The sequence below is a fragment of the Pyrus communis genome, chromosome 16 (genome assembly GCF_041283825.1).
Source record: "Pyrus communis isolate YQ-2024b chromosome 16, ASM4128382v1, whole genome shotgun sequence".
Lineage (NCBI taxonomy): Eukaryota > Viridiplantae > Streptophyta > Magnoliopsida > Rosales > Rosaceae > Pyrus > Pyrus communis.
This window is the reverse complement of record NC_142580.1, coordinates 8,590,374-8,607,505: the sequence shown is the minus strand read 5'-3', so window position 1 is coordinate 8,607,505 and position 17,132 is coordinate 8,590,374. Positions and strand designations below refer to the sequence as shown.

The window sequence follows — 17,132 nt, the reverse complement described above, 5'->3', positions numbered from 1 at the left end:
TGACTGGATTCCCTTTCCTATTATTTTAGGGATGTGATGTTCGCACGGTTTTTTTTTACTTCTGACGTGTATTTTTAATTTTCGATCGTTAAATCAGATGAATTGAAAGAGATCAAAGAACAAATTTAATAAGGACTGTGTGAAAAGTAAAATAAAATGGATTGATAGCACATCTCTTATGTTACTGTCCACTAAATTCCATTTTTCAGTTATTTTTTTCGCTAGTTAAAATAAATAAATTGGAGAAAAGCAACAAATTGCAAGTAGATAAGCTAGACAGTTTGACGCTTCCAAAAAACGAGACTATTGTATTTAGAGTAGTACTATATTTATCATCTAACTGTCCCATCATTTATGTCATATCTCTAATGGAAATAGATCCACCAACACATATAAACCCCGTCTTGTATTTAGGTACCATTTGACCCTACATGAGTAAGAACTTCCAAAGCACATAGATAGCCCCAACCTTTCTGAGTCGATCATACACTCTCATGAAGGAATGTGATTCATTATATTTTGGGACCACCCAGCTTTACGTAAATAGCAAATACAACTCACAATGCACCAATTCTAGTGAGAGTGGTCTAAACAACTTCGTGGTCAGGCTGCCCTACTAAATATTACCTCATGTTTAAGAGAGTTGTTTATAAGCGAAAGAGATTCCTAGTCCGAATCTTCTATCTCGTCGAAACCAATGTTTGTAGGTGTTCTATCAACATTTTATATTACTATTCATTTTTGTTTTATTCTCTATAAAAAAAATAATATAAAATGTTGACGTGACTTAACCGTAACCACACAAAATAGGAAGATACGGGGAGGGCACCGGAAGTGGAGGACAGACAATCCTTGTCCCTCAACAATACAACCTCCTGGTGAGGAATCCTCAAAAGACCATATAGATAAACATACAAAAACAACCCAAAAGGCCGTTTTCATGTCCACTTAAATCGGTCAATAATTCTATTTACTTCCATCTTTCCGCATACATACTTTATATGAACTATCATTAATACATACCGTGCAACACGTCTCGTCGAAATCTTAACGGATACGAAAACCGGTACATTATTTGCCCTACAGAGTTATAGGTTCATATATATGATTAACAGAAACGGCCTAAAGCAAGATTTGAGAAGCGTAAACTGCCCTTAGCTAGTTCCATACTTCAAGCGTTCCCACGTGACAGGTGAGCTTTTGAATAGCAAGGCCGCGCAAACACAGACAGCAGCAATGGCTACCATTGACAGCATTGCCGGCCTGTACACAAGCGACCTAGTGTTGCCATATGCTAGTTTCATTTCACATAGCTTGCAATGTGCCTGCATTGATTTCATATCAATCCTGTCGGTCTCCAAGCTGGAGACTTTTGAAGACTTATGCCCGTCTAATTGTTTCTTCTTGCTGCTGCTGTCTAAGATAACGCCAGGGATATCAAGCACCAAGTGCCTGCTTTCAAGTTTCTTGCTGATTTTCCTCTGGACAATTTGGATGTAGGTGGAGCAGCTTCGTTGACATGCATAATCATTTGGTGTCAATCCTGTACTGTCTCGAGCATTTCCCCAAGCTTTAATTCCCACCTAAAGAAGGCAGAAATATCAACATTTGTATGCTTGAAAATAGACGATTTGAAGTATCAAATTTCATGTGCGACACAGAATGAGCTGACACCAGTCAATTGTATGAGCAAATGGTCAAAGATGTAAGAGAAAAATGTATGCTGATGCAGACCTGTTGTCGGTTTTACCTCCAGTTAAAAAGAAAACTGTGTCAAAGAAGATCAATGAGAAATTACCTTTCCAGGATCATCAGTTAAGGCATCCAATATGTTCTCACATCCATCAGTACTGGCAGCAACATGAAGTGGAGTCAATCCCATCAGCCCAACTGCATCAGGCTTAAATAAGAATTTATCGCCGTCCCCACCAACCTGTTGCCCATCGTCCGATCCTGTTTTGCCTAACTCTTTATCTAGGACAAAACTTAACAAGAGTTCCACCATAGGCCTGCACTTTCTTCGCACAGCTCTGTGAAGGAGGCTCATATCCAACAATGCAAGCTCAATAGAAGGATGTTCTCCAGCGTCAACGGTACCCTCAAGCAGAATGCCTAAGAGTTTCTTCACTACAGCACACCAATCATGGTCCATGGAGAACTCCAAAAGCAGCCTGAACCGTCTAAAAGGAAATAGATCTAGGTTGGGATCCATGTGACCGAGTCTAAATTTAGTGTGACCTCTATGAAGGAGCCAACCCAATTCATTTATAAAGTCCATCGCTTGGTTCTTGGCTTCCAATTTTTCAGGTTCTGCTAGGATGTCATCGGCAGTCTCAGCCCCCTCAATCGCACCCTCCAGCATACAAATCTCTGAACATACTTCCTGCTCGGCAACTATAAATGGAAAGAAGCTGCTGCTGAGACCATGATCTTCAACCTGAGATAAAAATAAACAAAATAACAATAATATAAAGAAAAATTTATTAAAAAGTCAGAAGATTCAGAACTCCCAGATTTCATATATTCTTCATGCACAAGTAGTTGTTCAAGACACAAGTCGTCCAATTTACTATGTCAAATCACAACACTGAAGAACTTTTGACAATTCAAAAAGAAATATCACTGGTAAGTATTTGTTAATCACAACCTGAAGGGTGGCCCCAACAGAGTTAAATATTTGTTACTGATCTTGCTCTGCTTAAAAATTTCATTTGTCTGTCATACAGACCTTAATTAACTATCAATTGGCAAGCTCACTTCAAGGGAAATGTAAAAATATATCAGGCAAATGACAGCACCTCAATGAATCCTCGGCCAGTAACATTTGGTATAGAGCAGGAGAATCTGAGGCACTGTAGCTGATCATTTTCAATGGTTGTATCAGCACCATCCACCAAGGCATAACAAGTTTCTTGGACTAGATACTTCCCTTCCAGAGCACAGAGCAACCTGTGATGAGCTAGGACTTAGTATTTTCCCAGTTATCCTGATAATTATTAATTCGTAAATAGCATCTAAAACTAGAGAGGTCCACACAATCATTGCAATTACTGAAAAAAGGTAATGGAGCTTTAATAAAAAATGATGAAGGATACCTTGTGGTGGCACAAGAAAGGTTAAACCCCTTTACTGCAATCTCAGTTCTTTGTGATAAAGAAACAGCAATTGGTTTGATGCATGATATCCTGCAGTTTTTATTGTTTTTCAGAAGTAAGGGTGTGTCTAAGACAACGTGACCTGCAGGACAGACATAACTAATCAAAAAGACTATTCTTTCGTAAGACCATTATTTTGGTAAATCCCTAAATGCGTTAATAGATATGTGAACGAATAACAAAATAAAGCAAGACATACATACATGGACCTCTGTGTGTGTGCATGCACACATGTCACAGACATATGCATAAAAAATAGATGTTTGTGTATGCGCACGTACATATCACAGACATACGAATAAAAAATAGGTGTGTGTGTGTGTGCGCGTGAGAGAGAGAGAGAGAGAGCAAACCATTGTACGTAAATGCTACAAAATGTTGCACCCTAGTATATACCCATCCTGTTGTCCAGAAAGGATCATTGGCAGCATGTAAAAGTCGTTTCAAAATGGATCCCAGATTACGGCACAGCTGTATGCAAACATAATAATTAAGGACATGAAAAGAGATCTTCCTGATACAAAGATAGCAATCTACATTCTGGCATCTGCACAGAAGCATACCTCCTCCCACGTGGATTTTTCTAGACGGAGGTAAACTGTCAAAATGACACATCCCGGCCTTATGTAACTTTCAATGTCTGTGGGACTGTGGGACAACCAGTCGAGAATCTGGATATTCAAAATATATCATAATACTGTTGCATGTGCGATGAAACACAATTTACATTGTGAAGAACTAAAATCAAGGCACCAAATATTACCTGTGATCGTAGAACAATTGGAAGATCATTTGGATCTTTTCCAAAGAGTTTAAAAACAATACGATCCGTGCGACTCTGAAACAGGCAGAAAAGGAGTGGTTAAGAGGCGTAACAGTGCAGAAACATTTTACACACTGGCCTTTCATACTAAAAAATATTAAAAAAAAGGATACTCGACTCTAACTGCTATAGCCTACAAACCTCCCATAGTTCAACTACAATTCTATTAACCTTATTATTAAGCAGAAGCATCCGCACACATTTATATATACAAAGCACCATACAAAAGAAGACAATCCAGCTCAAGTTTTACGTCACAACAGAATTATTTATTAGGTTAGGTAAGCCGTAACCAAGTACTTCATGTTTTTTCAATCAATTGACTAGGCAAATGGACAAGTCAAGAATGCAAAGCATAGCCACCTAAATGCTGAATTAAAGTGAGAACAAAGCTATTTTTCTATCCAACAGAAAGGGACAGGTTATGGCATATACAAGCATTAGTATACCCAGCAATAACTAGGAATGAAATGCAATTACAACAAGAATATACCTGAACCTCTCCACTAGAACTTGATGAAGTTGAGTAAGAAGTCCCACTTGTCTGAGGTGGGCTAGACTTTTGCAAATCCTGCCGCATCCATAAGGGAAAACCATGAGGCACTGTCCCTGAATTTACAGGGGATTGAGATTTCCCTAGGCTGGCCAAATAGTCCTGGGAATCGTCATATGTATTATTTAAATCAATGCCATTTAACTGGATCCTCCCTGTTGTAGCTTCTGGTGCAACTGATGTGGATGGAACTCTGTCTATTGAGGGAAATGGCTTGGTGGCATTTACACCCGAAACAACTTGCAGACCTCCATGATCGGCATCAACTGAAGATATTCTCCTGAAATCTGATGCAGGTACTGTAGAACACTGTTGCATAGGTCTTGAAGGGTCCTCACGATTAACATAGTCATTCATCTTAGAGGCTGAAACAGAAGGCTTACTTGGTTCACAGCCATTGGAAACTGTATCTAGGACCTTTTGTGCAGTCTGAGTTGATGTCCCACCATTTAGTAAACCTTGAGATGCCGTAAGCAATGCAGACATGTTCCTTCCATCAACTGTACCCGAAAGATTGGCTAGACTTTTCAAAAGATGAGAAAGCAAATCCTGATCCTTTGTTTGATCTGAACTATTAGCTGCATTTTATAGAAGGCATAAAAAAATGGAGTCGAATAAGCCACTTATGACAAGAAAAACTAACATAATCAATAAAATACTATAATAACATGATCGCTGAGACATAATTTCCTAAATAATTGTTTCTAGGGAATTAGAATTCAATTTAATAGGCCCATCGTTCATGCATCCTAGAATGTGAAATACGGACAGTCCAACAATCAGAGCAAGAAAGTGCAACAAACAATGGTGCATAGGATGAAATTCAAGCATACAAGGAGTGCTCTGGTATATAAAACTTGAAATAGTGAGTCATCAATTATTTTGGATAGGTATCTACATTGAATTTATATTATTAAAAAAAATTTAACTCTAAAAATAGAAAACTTTTGAATATTTTGACATGAATGTCTGCACAAAATTTTAACTTTCTATTGAATTAACCTCAGAAAAACTGAAAACTTTCCATGACTGGGCATCAATATTCAAATTTTCATCAAATTAACCTCAGAAAAACTAGCACTTTGTCATTCGTACAGAAAAAACAGTGCGCCTTAAGCAGTTAGGACTCATCAAGTAATATGTCATATCTCCACATGAAACAAATGAGTTGTTTATTGATATAGTCATTTTCCTACAAGCCTCAATCAAATAATGACAAAACCCAAGACCACAAGAACTTTGACATCAGCAGATGGCAATCAGCACACAATTCTATAACCAATTAACATATCAATTTATTGTCCAGGTAAAGCAGCCGGAAATTGAATGCCAATAAGATAAAGATTTACAGTGGATGTTGGAGAGTATTCTCAGCAAACTAATCAATAGATAACTGCTTCCTCTTTCATCATTCCATGAGCCTTCATTAACTACAGCATCAGGATTTGTTTTTCTTCTCCTCCTATTGTGGCCAGCCAAACGCCTACGACAACTTCTCCTTCCTTCATCAAACTCTTGAAGAACATGAAACCTGCCCATGAGTATAACCACATTGCAAATTCAACAAAAAAATCTGCAAACTTCGAGTATATCTAACACAGTGACGAACAGCTGTGGACCCAAATCATGAGAACAACAAACTCTGTATTTCATCTTCTAGAAACAATGTCTATAACTTACACAATCAAACTCTGTATTTCATCTTTTAGAAACGTCTATAAGAAATCAACAAATAAATGTCCTGGACCTTAATTAAAGAAAATTTTGAAATGTTTCTCACCATACAAGGACAACCATAGAATTGAACCAACCTGCTACACTGCTGACAGAACCGCTGCAAAACATTTCCCACCAGCGCTTTAGTTGCCTTAGAATGCATATCACAGACCTTATGTCGTCGGTGGTAATCCTTGGCATCGCTAAGATCAGCCTTACAGTCCTCCACCTGACAAACTGCCCGGTTTAAAGTAGTCCCAACTATCTTCGTCTTCTTCCCAGTTTGTACGTCTCCTTCCATGATTGGGTAAGCTTGCTCGCCAAGCTTGAGATTAAGACACCCAACTTCATTGTTTAACTCTTCATTTTCTACAATACTATCCCTTCTTCTTTTCTCCAGCTCTCTCTTACCTTTCTCATTCCCCGGACAGATGTCATCCGAACCAGAAGAAGAAGTGTTGGACAAACCAGCAGTGGAGGGAGTTTCCGGCGGCCCAAGCGGAAACAACTGCCTACTCCTACAATCAGATGGTGCAGCGTTCAAAGGACTAGCAGTAAAAAGATCACCATCCCATTGCCAATCATTTAAATCCCATTCCAAACTCTTTTTCCCAACCGCCTTCAAATCCGACACCGTCGGACTATAGAACTTCCGAGATCCGCCTCCGAAAGCCTCCATAAATCAAAATTCCACAAAAACCCAGAATTTTTATAATGGCAAAGTCCAATTCCACCAGATATAAATACCCAATTCAACAAGTAAAAACAAGGCCAGGTATGTAACCTTAGATTTCACCCAGAAATCAATAACTTTACACTACAAGACCATAAATTTCTGGCAATTATTCTCTCTAGGCTCACCAGAAATCCAAAAACAGTACACCACATAGCAACAGAGCTAAAACAGCAGCTGCCCATCTGCCCAAAATCCACAAATTACCCACTTATGCCCTCAAAATCCACACTAAAAACCCATCAATTCCATCAAGCAAAGATTCCAACCTTCACAAACAAACAGCTTCAAGAGCATAAAATTCTGCAGAAACGAATCGCAAAAACAAACAGAGAAACTTGCCGGCGAGAGCTGAGCTGGTAAATCCCAGCAAGAGCGGCGGAAGACGGATGAGATCGCCAGAGACGGAGGAGTCAGAGAGAATATAGCAATACAAAGCAGCAATTGAAAATTAGGAAAAGGTTAGGAAAAGACTCTGTATAAATGCGGTTTCAGTGGGGAAAGAGACAGCATTATGGGACTAATTTATTGATTAACAAATTAAATTATATGACGCAGTGGGAGCAAAGGAATCTACGCCTCCCGCTGTAAAAAAATACCAACACGGCTCTCCTGCTCTCTCTGTAGTGAGAGAAAGAGGAGAGAGAGAGACGTCTGTACTGACGTGGCCAATGGAAGTTGAAGATCTGATTGGAAAGGACAAGGATTGTCTGCGCTTTTACTTTCGATCTCTTTCTGTAGTCACGGTTAAATCATGTTAATATTTTATATTATTTTTTTTATAAAGATAATAAGATAAAAATAAATAGTAATATAAAATGTCAATGTAACTTAACCGTGATCATACAAAAAAGAAGGACATCAGAAATGGAATGGAAGACAATCTTGTCCGATTGGAAATTCAGAAACGTTTTTTTATTTTTTATTTTTTTTTTTTGAACTTTGCATTAATCCGAGTGAAAAACCCACGCGTTTCGGGGGAGAAAACGAGCAGAAGTGACTGCGTGCAGGCCCGGCTGACGGTGACTTCGGGTGTTTGTTTTGGATTTTACCGCGACTTTTAAAAAAATAAATAAATAAATAAACAGCCTTCACCAAATAGACCGTTTTTTTAATTTTGATTAAGAGAAGCACGTAGGAAAAAAAATTAATTTTTATCTAATGGATTTAACTAACTTCCAAAATAAATGGACCCCAAAATTAAAACCAAACTAACCCACCGAAAGCTATGTTACCAATTATTTTCAGATCAAAATCTTCAATAAAAAAAAAAGAGGTATAATTAGAATCTCTTGTAATTTTTTATCAATTTTTAAATCAAACATTTGTTTTTTTTTAATATTTGATCAAGATGCTTTAATCAACAATCACGTCAGCCTTTGTTATTTATTTAAATTACATGATTTTTTAAGCTAAAATTCTAATTATTGGTTTCCAAATATGTTCTTTTACGCGGTTTTTTTATTTTTTATTTTATGTGGCCTCTTTTTTAGGGGAACATTTTCTACTTGTTGATAATGTTTGGAAATTAATCTTCACGTTTGAAAGTTGTGCTCTCCCATGTTTGAAATTAGAATGGAATTTTTCGTTTTAATTAGTGGTTGTTTTTACAAATTTATCTTGTTCCCGTTTGGCAACAAGAGAGGATCTTGTGTTTGCTTGGCTTCACATCGGTGTTATTAGAGCTTGATTTAAAGAGTGTAGTTAATATGACTAATGCGCATGGAGAATGTTTTTCTGTAGCAAGCTGTATTTTGGAAGAGATTGGTTTCGAAGTTTTAATTGTGCTTGGCAGCGATTAGATAGCAACCAAGCAACTCATCAGGTTGTGAAGAGAAGGAACTGTGACTATCTTTCATGGAGTGAGGATCCTCCAATATGGCTGGTATATTTTCTTGATACATATATGGTTTTTCCTAAATGATTGTTTGAGAATGGAGTGCGAAGTTGGTTCGTGTGCTACAAAAAACACAAACAATATTTGGTATGTTCCAAACTCACATTGCACAAACAATATTTAGTACTTTTTTAATTACAATAACAAACACGTTTGTTACCGTAATTATTTTACGTACCAAATAACTGGTACATTCAAAATTAAATATTACTTTACGTACTAAAACGCCTTGTTTTCTTTCTCCTTTGTGGTTATCATTACTACTCTTTTATTAAATTCACATCAACTTTATAAGATATTAAATTATATCATGATTGACCATAGCAAGGCATATATTATAAGAGGCAGATTGTCTGCCCTCCTTCTACCATGTTCTTCCCATCTCTTCATATTTGTGCGGTCACGGTTAAGCCACGTCAATATTTTATATTCCTATTATTTTTTGTCTTATTATCTCATAAAAAAATCAATATAAAATGTTGACGTGGCTTAACCGTGACCGCACAATATAGAAGAAGATGGAAAGAGCATGGTAATGGGAGGGCAGACAATCTGCCTTCTGTATTATATGGATATACCGTGATTATGATATTATGTATCAATATGTGTGTAAATTTTTAATTCATATGCCGCTGTAACATTTTCAAAAGGTATCACAATACTTGTGTATTCGGCCGAATTATGTAAATTACTTTCTTGATCAACCAAATGATTGGAAACCCACATTCTTGTGGAGCATATTAATTCACTATTGTAGCTAGGACTCCTCTTTTGCCTTTGGGGACAACCATGTGATAGGAACCTATCCACCGTATCCAACGTACGAGTACGCGAGGTTATTGTGACTTGTGAGTTATATAGACACCTCAAATTTTTTAAACTAATTACAATTTTTACATGTATTTAATACAATTGTCATTAAACGGTTAGATATAATCGTGTGAATAGATGCAATCACCATCTGACGATCAAGATATTAATTATATTAAATACATGTATGTATTGTCATCGCATCTCAAATTTTTGGCGTTAGTTAACTCCAAAGAAAACTAAAGACCTTATATGTCTATTCATATTCAAAAGGTTGCCTTCGATATTGCCCACAAACACGGTACCACTGTATGCCAATTATACATTTGTCAATTAGAGTGAAACTCGCATGAATTAACAGTTTACAACTAACACCTAATGCCTAACAATCACTCGTCCGTACTTAATTTATTATAAATTTTTTTTACAAATAATAGATTCTTAATTGCTTTCCACAACTACGATAAAACGTCATCGGCTAATTTATTATAAATTGAGACCGTAGAACCTGTAAGCAACCTAAAAACATAATAATTGTAGACTCAAGGTGAAACACAATTTGTGGAACATATTATGTTTATGATTTAACATAATTTCTATTTTGGACCAAACAAAGCTTAGGAACAAGATGACTAGTCCTCTTAATGCCCAAATTTTCAGCCTCTTAGATATAAACTGAGAGAATTATAAATTGAAACAAAAGAACATTAGGGAGGGAGAGCTTTGCATATTTCAAAGAAAAATAAAGACATTTATGTCTATTCATATCTATAGGGTTGCTTTGCATATCTTCATACAAACACGCGTGCATGAATGATTGATTATTCATCAATTGTACGTTCATACTGAATAGAGTGAATGCATCAACAACTGACAATTATATCATGCAACCTTATGTTTATGATTTAATGAAGAAGTTGAGGTTCCATCAGAGAACAAATTGGCAAGATCAACGAGAAATAGCCTAATTACTTATAAGTACATGCAAAGTCTTTTTTTTTCTTTCTCAATTCAATACTCTCAACATTTCACCAAATTTGTATTTTGGACCAAACAATGGTTATGAACAAGATAACTAGCCCTCCTCCTCCCAATGCCCCACTTGCCAGTGAATCAATTGAAACAAAAAGGCCATTAAGTGCGATAAGATTATTATACTACTATTGTTGGTGTTGGAAGTATAAGAATAAGGAAGCTTAAGGCTTTTGTTACACGAATTGGTATTTCAAAAGAGAGAGATGAATGTTTACAATCGTTGATTATGTTTAAAATTTAAAATTAGTATTATATGTTAGAAACTTGTTATGCTCACGTATAATAAATGACTATGAGATAATTACAGATGCATCAACAGTTTACCGTCTTTTGACGCGGTTGGGCGACGGACTACCCTAATACTTCTCTTGGTCGGTGTTGGGTTTGCAAAACCAATGGGGATGGAGAGCAGCAGAAGATAATAGTAAACAAGGTCTCATGGGTTCACAGTTCACACTCATCACCATACAAACCCCTCTCTCTCTCTCTCTCTCTCTCTCTCTCTCTCTCTCTCTCTCTCTCTCTCTCTCTCTCTCTCTCTCTCTCTCTTCTGAATTGTATGAGAATCCAAAAAACTGTTCATATATGAGTATGATGCGGTCCCAGAGAGAGCAAATGGTTGGCGGCTCATGTGCATGTTATGGAGGACGGAGCCTGTTCCGGAACGTGGGCAAAATGCCAGTGTCATGCATCCAATTAGGAGAGATCTTCCTTTTTAATTACTTAACTTAATCATAATTATTTAATTTAATGAAAAATTTAGTAATTTTAAGCTCTTTTGTGAGTGTGCATGTTATAATATTCAAAACCCTAAATCTTATTTAATATGAAAATTCCTAAGTTTTCGAATTTTGATTACATTGAGATCGAGGAGAAATGTGTTCTGCACATGGGTAGGGTTATGGTCAACAATTGTGGATGCAAATTTCTTCTTCTTTAATCTTGGACAAAATTGCACCTATAAAACAATTAACATATTTGGTCAAGCCCAAGAGACTCACGCGCTCACGATGAATGGGGGGAGGGGGGGATTTGGCCGAAGAACCTCCGATGCCAAAGTTAGAATTTAGAGAAAAAGTGTTTGAGAATTTTTAGAGAATTTTAGCAAGAGAGTTGGAAGTGTCTTTTGGAGAAAATATAAGCCTTTTTATAGGAGAATGGTCGGCCTCTTTGGGTGAGAGAGGACGGGCCACCTAGCTCCTTTTGTGGGCTAGGTTCTTGATTTAGGTTGAATTTAGGAGTTATGGGAATAATTGACTAGTTAATTTAGCAAATAGAATTATTGCCAAATTAACTAGCTAATTAGTATGATAAAATAGGTAAATATGATGAGATCAACAAGGGTGCCCAGCCTTTTGGGATTTTGGGGTATATTTTGTGGTTAATTGGGTGACTTAATTGACATTTAATGGATTAATTGGGTAATTAATCCATTAATTAGCCAATTAACATATTTTTGAAATGAATATTTTGAAGGTTATGTAATGATAGCTAATTGATTAGCTAAAAGAGGGAAAAAGAGGTAAGAAATATATGGAATGAAATATGTTTTGAATTGTTACCTATTTTGGGCATTTCTAACTTGGTTGAGGATGATTGCATGCTACTCGTGTGTAGGAATCCTGATACACCCAAGGGTATTTTTGTCTTCTTCGTCCAAAAATCCACATGTCGCCTAGTGATTATTTTTGGCTCCACAAATGCCCCCACACTTGTTGGGCTGCTCGTAGAAAATGGGCAATAGGTGTAGAGATTTTCTTGTCTTGGAAAACTTTGAATTGTTTCCTATTTTAATGGTGATTCTCTCTTTTAATAGGAAATTAGATCATTCTAGGAAAAGGAAACAAATTCCTCTCAAAGCTTATTCAAGTCCACCTTAAGTGGATTATTAAATCAACTTTTAGAAAGAAACTTAGTCTACCCTACAAGAGAGAGAGAGCTTAGAAGATATTTGTTCCCCCTTCTCTAGCAATCTTCTACATCTTGTCCGAGCAAATGATCGTCTTTTGTTGCTTACTTCATCTTCTCGTTGCTTCTAGGTAAGAAAAAATAAAATTTTCTTGTCTTCTTGATTCTTTTGGAAGCCTTGGGGCTTGAGAATCGACTCGACGGGGGTCGAGGTATCTTGGAAAAGTCGTGACGGCTCCCTGCCGTGGGTGTCCTGGTGATTGAACTTGGCGTGGGCCAAGAGGGAAACCGTGGGTTTTGCTTTTTTTTTTTTTGCTTGGGCCCGTGCCCTAGGGAAAAACTGTAAGGGGGAAACCGTGGGAATGGAGGGAAAAAAAAAAAAATCAGGCCGTGGGGCCTGGCAAGTTGGTCGGGTCCTTGCGGTTTGAAACTTTTGCTTTTTTTTTTTTTTGTTTTTTTTTGCTTGGGCCCGTGCCCTAGGGAAAAACTAAGGGTTTTGTGCCCTTTTGGATTTTTGCGGCTAAGCTTTAAGCCACGTTTTTTTTTTTGAACAACCCTCTAATGAATCTTCTTTGTATTTTTCGTAGAATTCCTTCAAGTATATCTTCCCCGAGCCACAAGAATGATGATGGTGTGCCGCCCATCAAGGTGGGTCTGTTGAGCAAGGTTGGCTACTTCAAAGCTGCTCACTTCAAGATTAGCTCCGATGATTTGTTTAGAGACTTTCTTGAGGCATACTAGCATGCCATTCCATCAGGAGTACGTGTGAAGCGAGTTAAGGATGGTAGCAGCCGGTAACCATGTAGTGGGATTCGGAGAGCCATCAAGTTCCACCCATACTATTTTGTGTTAGGGTTTACTTTTCCTATGCCGCGTTTCTTCCAAGAAATGCTCTGCTCCATGAAATGTGCCCATGCCCAATGTTCTCCGAACGCGGTCCGTGTGATGGTGGGATTCCACAATCTAAGCCAATTCTTTGACTTAGATCTAACCATCAATAAATTTTGGTAGTTCTTTGACATAGGTCACATTGATGGAGTCGGGCAGCTGCGATCTCACCATAGGCTTTTTGATAACTCGAGCAAGGGAGATCATGAATGGGCCAAGGAAACTTTGGAGATAAGTGGATAATGGGAGTCTGATTCTTCCCCCGAGCTGCGTGTACCAACGGTCTTCATATCTGGTAAGCAGGATACTTAATCTTTTCGGCTGCTTTGCTTTAGTGCCAAACTACTCTTCAATTTTCTAATTGTCTTCCGTTGCTTTTGTAGATTCGAAATTTGGTTCCACTCCTAAGATTTCTCCAATCATGAGAAAAGTGCATGTTGCTTTGGGTATCCTTTCCGAGTACCGTAAATGGCATTGGCTATTTAGTCATTTTCGTAGGGAAAAAGATGGGTTACCCCCGAGAGAGGAGATAAAGGGAATCAAAGCTGAATCGTTGACTCATCTTATCATCGTGGTGGAGCTTGCTACAAATGAAGGTGGGAAAAAGAGACTTTCCTCGTCTGCCCAGGAGACGCCTGCTGAGAGGAAAGTAAAGGTTTCCTCCATTGCGCGTGAAGGTTCACCAACTGCTCCCAAGCTTGTGATTAACTTGACTTCCTTTAAGGGTGAGAAAGAAAAAATTGCTAGATTTGTGCCGGTAACGCCTATTGTTTCGAAGGCTGCTAGCTCGATTGCCGAAATGATTGCCCAGCGCAAAAGTTTTTCCGTACCTCCGGTGCCGAAGTTTGTGCTAAAGCGCTCGTCTGGAGTTAAGTCTGGCTCACATTTGGAGAGGCTTGCTACCATGAAGAGTGATAAGGTGCCCCTGCCTGCTAAAGTAGCGCCAAAATCTGCCTCATTCGCTGCTGCGACCAACTCGTCTGCTGAGAAAAAAGTAACTGCTCGTGCGGACAAGTTTGAAGAATCCACCAAGACTGTTTCTGGGGAAGTTGCTGAAGTTAGCTCATTGTTGAAGCCAGATCTACTTGAAGACATGGATATATGTGTCAAGTTTGCTGATGGCGTCAAAAAGATTGTTGGTCTGAGTCTTTTCGCGAAGCACACATCCAAGTATAGGAAGACTGCCCTGCTAGCCATGATGCAGAAAATAACGATTCTGGCAACTGAGTCTATGTTCCTTGACCAAGAAGATACCAAGGCTGCTAAAAAGATGGCAAAAACCATGGCTACTGAAGCTTACTCCTCAATCGAAAAAGTCAAGAAATTGAAATCTGAGCTTCCTGCTTTGAAGAGATCTAACATTTTTAACCCCACTTCTCTACAACTTGAGACCGCTCGCCAAGAGATCACGGATTTGAAGACTAGGCTTGATGCGATCCAAGTAAAGTATGAAAGTGCAGAGAAGGAAATTGAGTGTTACATACCTCATATTCAAGATTTTGAACGTTCCATCTCTGAATTCCACTCTGCTGTTTACGCAAAGGATGAAGAACTGATCGCTGCTCACAACTAAGTGATCAACTTCAAAAAGGTTGTTGATAGGCTTGAGCCTCAAGTGTTGGAGCTTCAAAATGCTTTGAAAATCAACGACAATCTGAAAAAGGAAGTTGAGGGGTTGCAGCGGGTTCGTGCTTGCCTGCTTGAGGAAAATGAGTAGTTGAAGGGTGAGAAAGTCGGGTTTGAGGCTTCACTTACTCAGAGCCAAGTCGACTTCTACAAGCTGGGTTATGTAAATCATCTCTATGGGTGACCGTTTGACTTTGAGTTTTCCGGTAAAAACTTTAAAACCTTCTCTATTTCTCCAGAAGACTTGCTCGCCTTTACTTTTGACTCTTCTATCGGTGAAGTAGTTGGAGAAGTTGGTGCCCAGGCTGGGGCAGCCGAGGGTAAAGCACCGGATGATGCTGCTGCTAAGAAAATCAAGGTTGTTGAAGGTGTGGCGACCGAGTAATCGTGAGATGTCTAAACTATTGAAGAGTGGTCTTCTAGCTAGCCTTTAGGATTTTCTTTGTTTTCCTTTGTTGCTTTTTGCTTGAACTTCTTTGGTCTTTACTAGTTGTTTATGAGTTTTGCTATAAAATTTAATAAGCTTGTTTCCTTCGCTCTTCTCCATCTTCACTTCTTTGGTTCACATCCTAACCTTTAGACTTTATAGACCATTGGCAGGTGCGCTACTTTTTTATAAGCAGACAGGCCCACGTAGCCTACGCAGCTATAGGTGTTGGTCTAGAACTTTTTGCAAAGTTGTTAACCATAGGGTTGGCAGCCGGATCTCTTACTTACAGAAGTAGATAAGTCTGCGTAACCACTAAGATGTTAACCTCGGCTTCTTTCAATTCCATAGGTTATGTAACAAGTATCACAACACTTTAAGATTTGGTGTAAATTGTTCCGCGCTTGGCAGAGGTGAAGTTTATTAATTACGTAGCATGTTGGTAGTGTATGTGCACACTAGCTTGTTTAACCTTTCACAAGGATGTGCAGTTGTACAAGTCTAACGTGGCTTCATTGCTTGAAGGGCAAGCCATAGGCAGTCTTCTGAAAAACCATAGGCTACCTTAGTGCACTCGGTATCAGCTTTAGGTTTCCAGGGCAGCCGCCCGTAGGATGTACTGCGTAATGTGCCCCCTCCGTCTCTAGGGCCCAGTTCCCGGCAGATTAGGCCAAGAAACCCAAAATCCTTTAGTTAGCTAAGCCTTGAAAAAGACCATTGTGGGTACTTCTAAGAATCCTGGCGCAAGCCATCATGCATTTAGTTATACTAGGGCAGCCAGACTCATCCACGTCTAGACATTCGGAGTGTTAAGTTTATCCTCCCGCTTTGGAGAGCATAGTTGATCCCTCGGGGGATGCAATTTCTACGGTGATTCCAAAAAAGGGGTGCGATCTTCTTTTGAAATGCAGGAGAGATAAGTTGTTGTAGACATGTAGTCGAGCCAAGTTGCAAATTACTTCTAACTTCTTTATTGAAAAGTGAATGAAATGGACGAATAACTTAGTTGTAAAAGACATGACAACTGGATAGTCCTTGGTTTACGAGGTGGTGCCCGTTGAGCTGCTTGAGTCTTCGGGCCTTGATATAGTGGGAAGTCACACATGGTATTTCCTCAAATTGTAGGCGTCTCATTGCTTCTCGATCTCTTTGTCATTCATGATGGCGAGGGTGTAGTTACCCTTGCTGCCTACTCTGCTGATCTTGTACGGACCTTCCCAGATGGGATCCATCTTTTTTGAGCCTTCTCTGCGGGCAGTGATGAAGACCTTTCTTATGACTAGATCTCCAGGTTGGAACTGCTGGATCTTAGCCCTTTTATTGTAACTGGAAATGAGCTGTTGCTGGTAGGCTACAATGCGGGTGATTGTTTGCTCACGCCTCTTCTCTGCCAGATCTAAGTTTGTGGCCATCTCTTTGTTGTTCTGCTCAATGCTTGGCAACAGAGTGTTGATGATTGGCACGATGATGTTGGGAGGAATGATTGCTTCCGAACTAAATGCTAAAGAGAAAGGAGTCTCACTGGTTACTGGTCTTTTGATGGTGCGATATGCCCATAAAC

At 38.7% G+C, this 17,132-nt stretch overlaps 1 protein-coding gene across 2 annotated transcripts; it reads right to left on the bottom strand.

The window, feature by feature from the left end:
• Positions 1–943: 943 nt before the first annotated feature.
• LOC148689914 (squamosa promoter-binding-like protein 1) lies at positions 944–7,678 on the bottom strand. 2 transcript variants are annotated; one of them, XM_088687612.1, is made up of 10 exons: positions 6,343–7,678; positions 5,881–6,062; positions 4,472–5,109; positions 3,919–3,993; positions 3,719–3,826; positions 3,509–3,626; positions 3,096–3,237; positions 2,799–2,949; positions 1,799–2,437; positions 944–1,583 (listed from the first exon to the last, which is right to left on the bottom strand). In XM_088687612.1, exons 1-10 carry the CDS (start codon positions 6,924–6,926, stop codon positions 1,155–1,157), a joined length of 3,066 nt encoding a protein of 1,021 aa, XP_088543738.1. In that variant the 5' UTR covers positions 6,927–7,678; the 3' UTR covers positions 944–1,154. The 2 variants fall into 2 exon arrangements, with proteins under 2 accessions (XP_088543738.1, XP_088543739.1); XM_088687613.1 differs by having other exon boundaries at positions 6,312–7,667.
• Positions 7,679–17,132: the final 9,454 nt, after the last annotated feature.

Coding starts and splice junctions, on each gene's coding strand:
- LOC148689914 (XM_088687612.1), bottom strand. CDS start 6,926: ATGGAGGCTTTCGGAGGCGGATCTCGGAAGTTCTATAGTCCGACGGTG. Junction 3,994..4,471: donor GTTCTAGTGGAGAGGTTCAG/GTATATTCTTGT, acceptor TGCCTGTTTCAG/AGTCGCACGGATCGTATTGT. Junction 3,827..3,918: donor CAATTGTTCTACGATCACAG/GTAATATTTGGT, acceptor TTGAATATCCAG/ATTCTCGACTGGTTGTCCCA.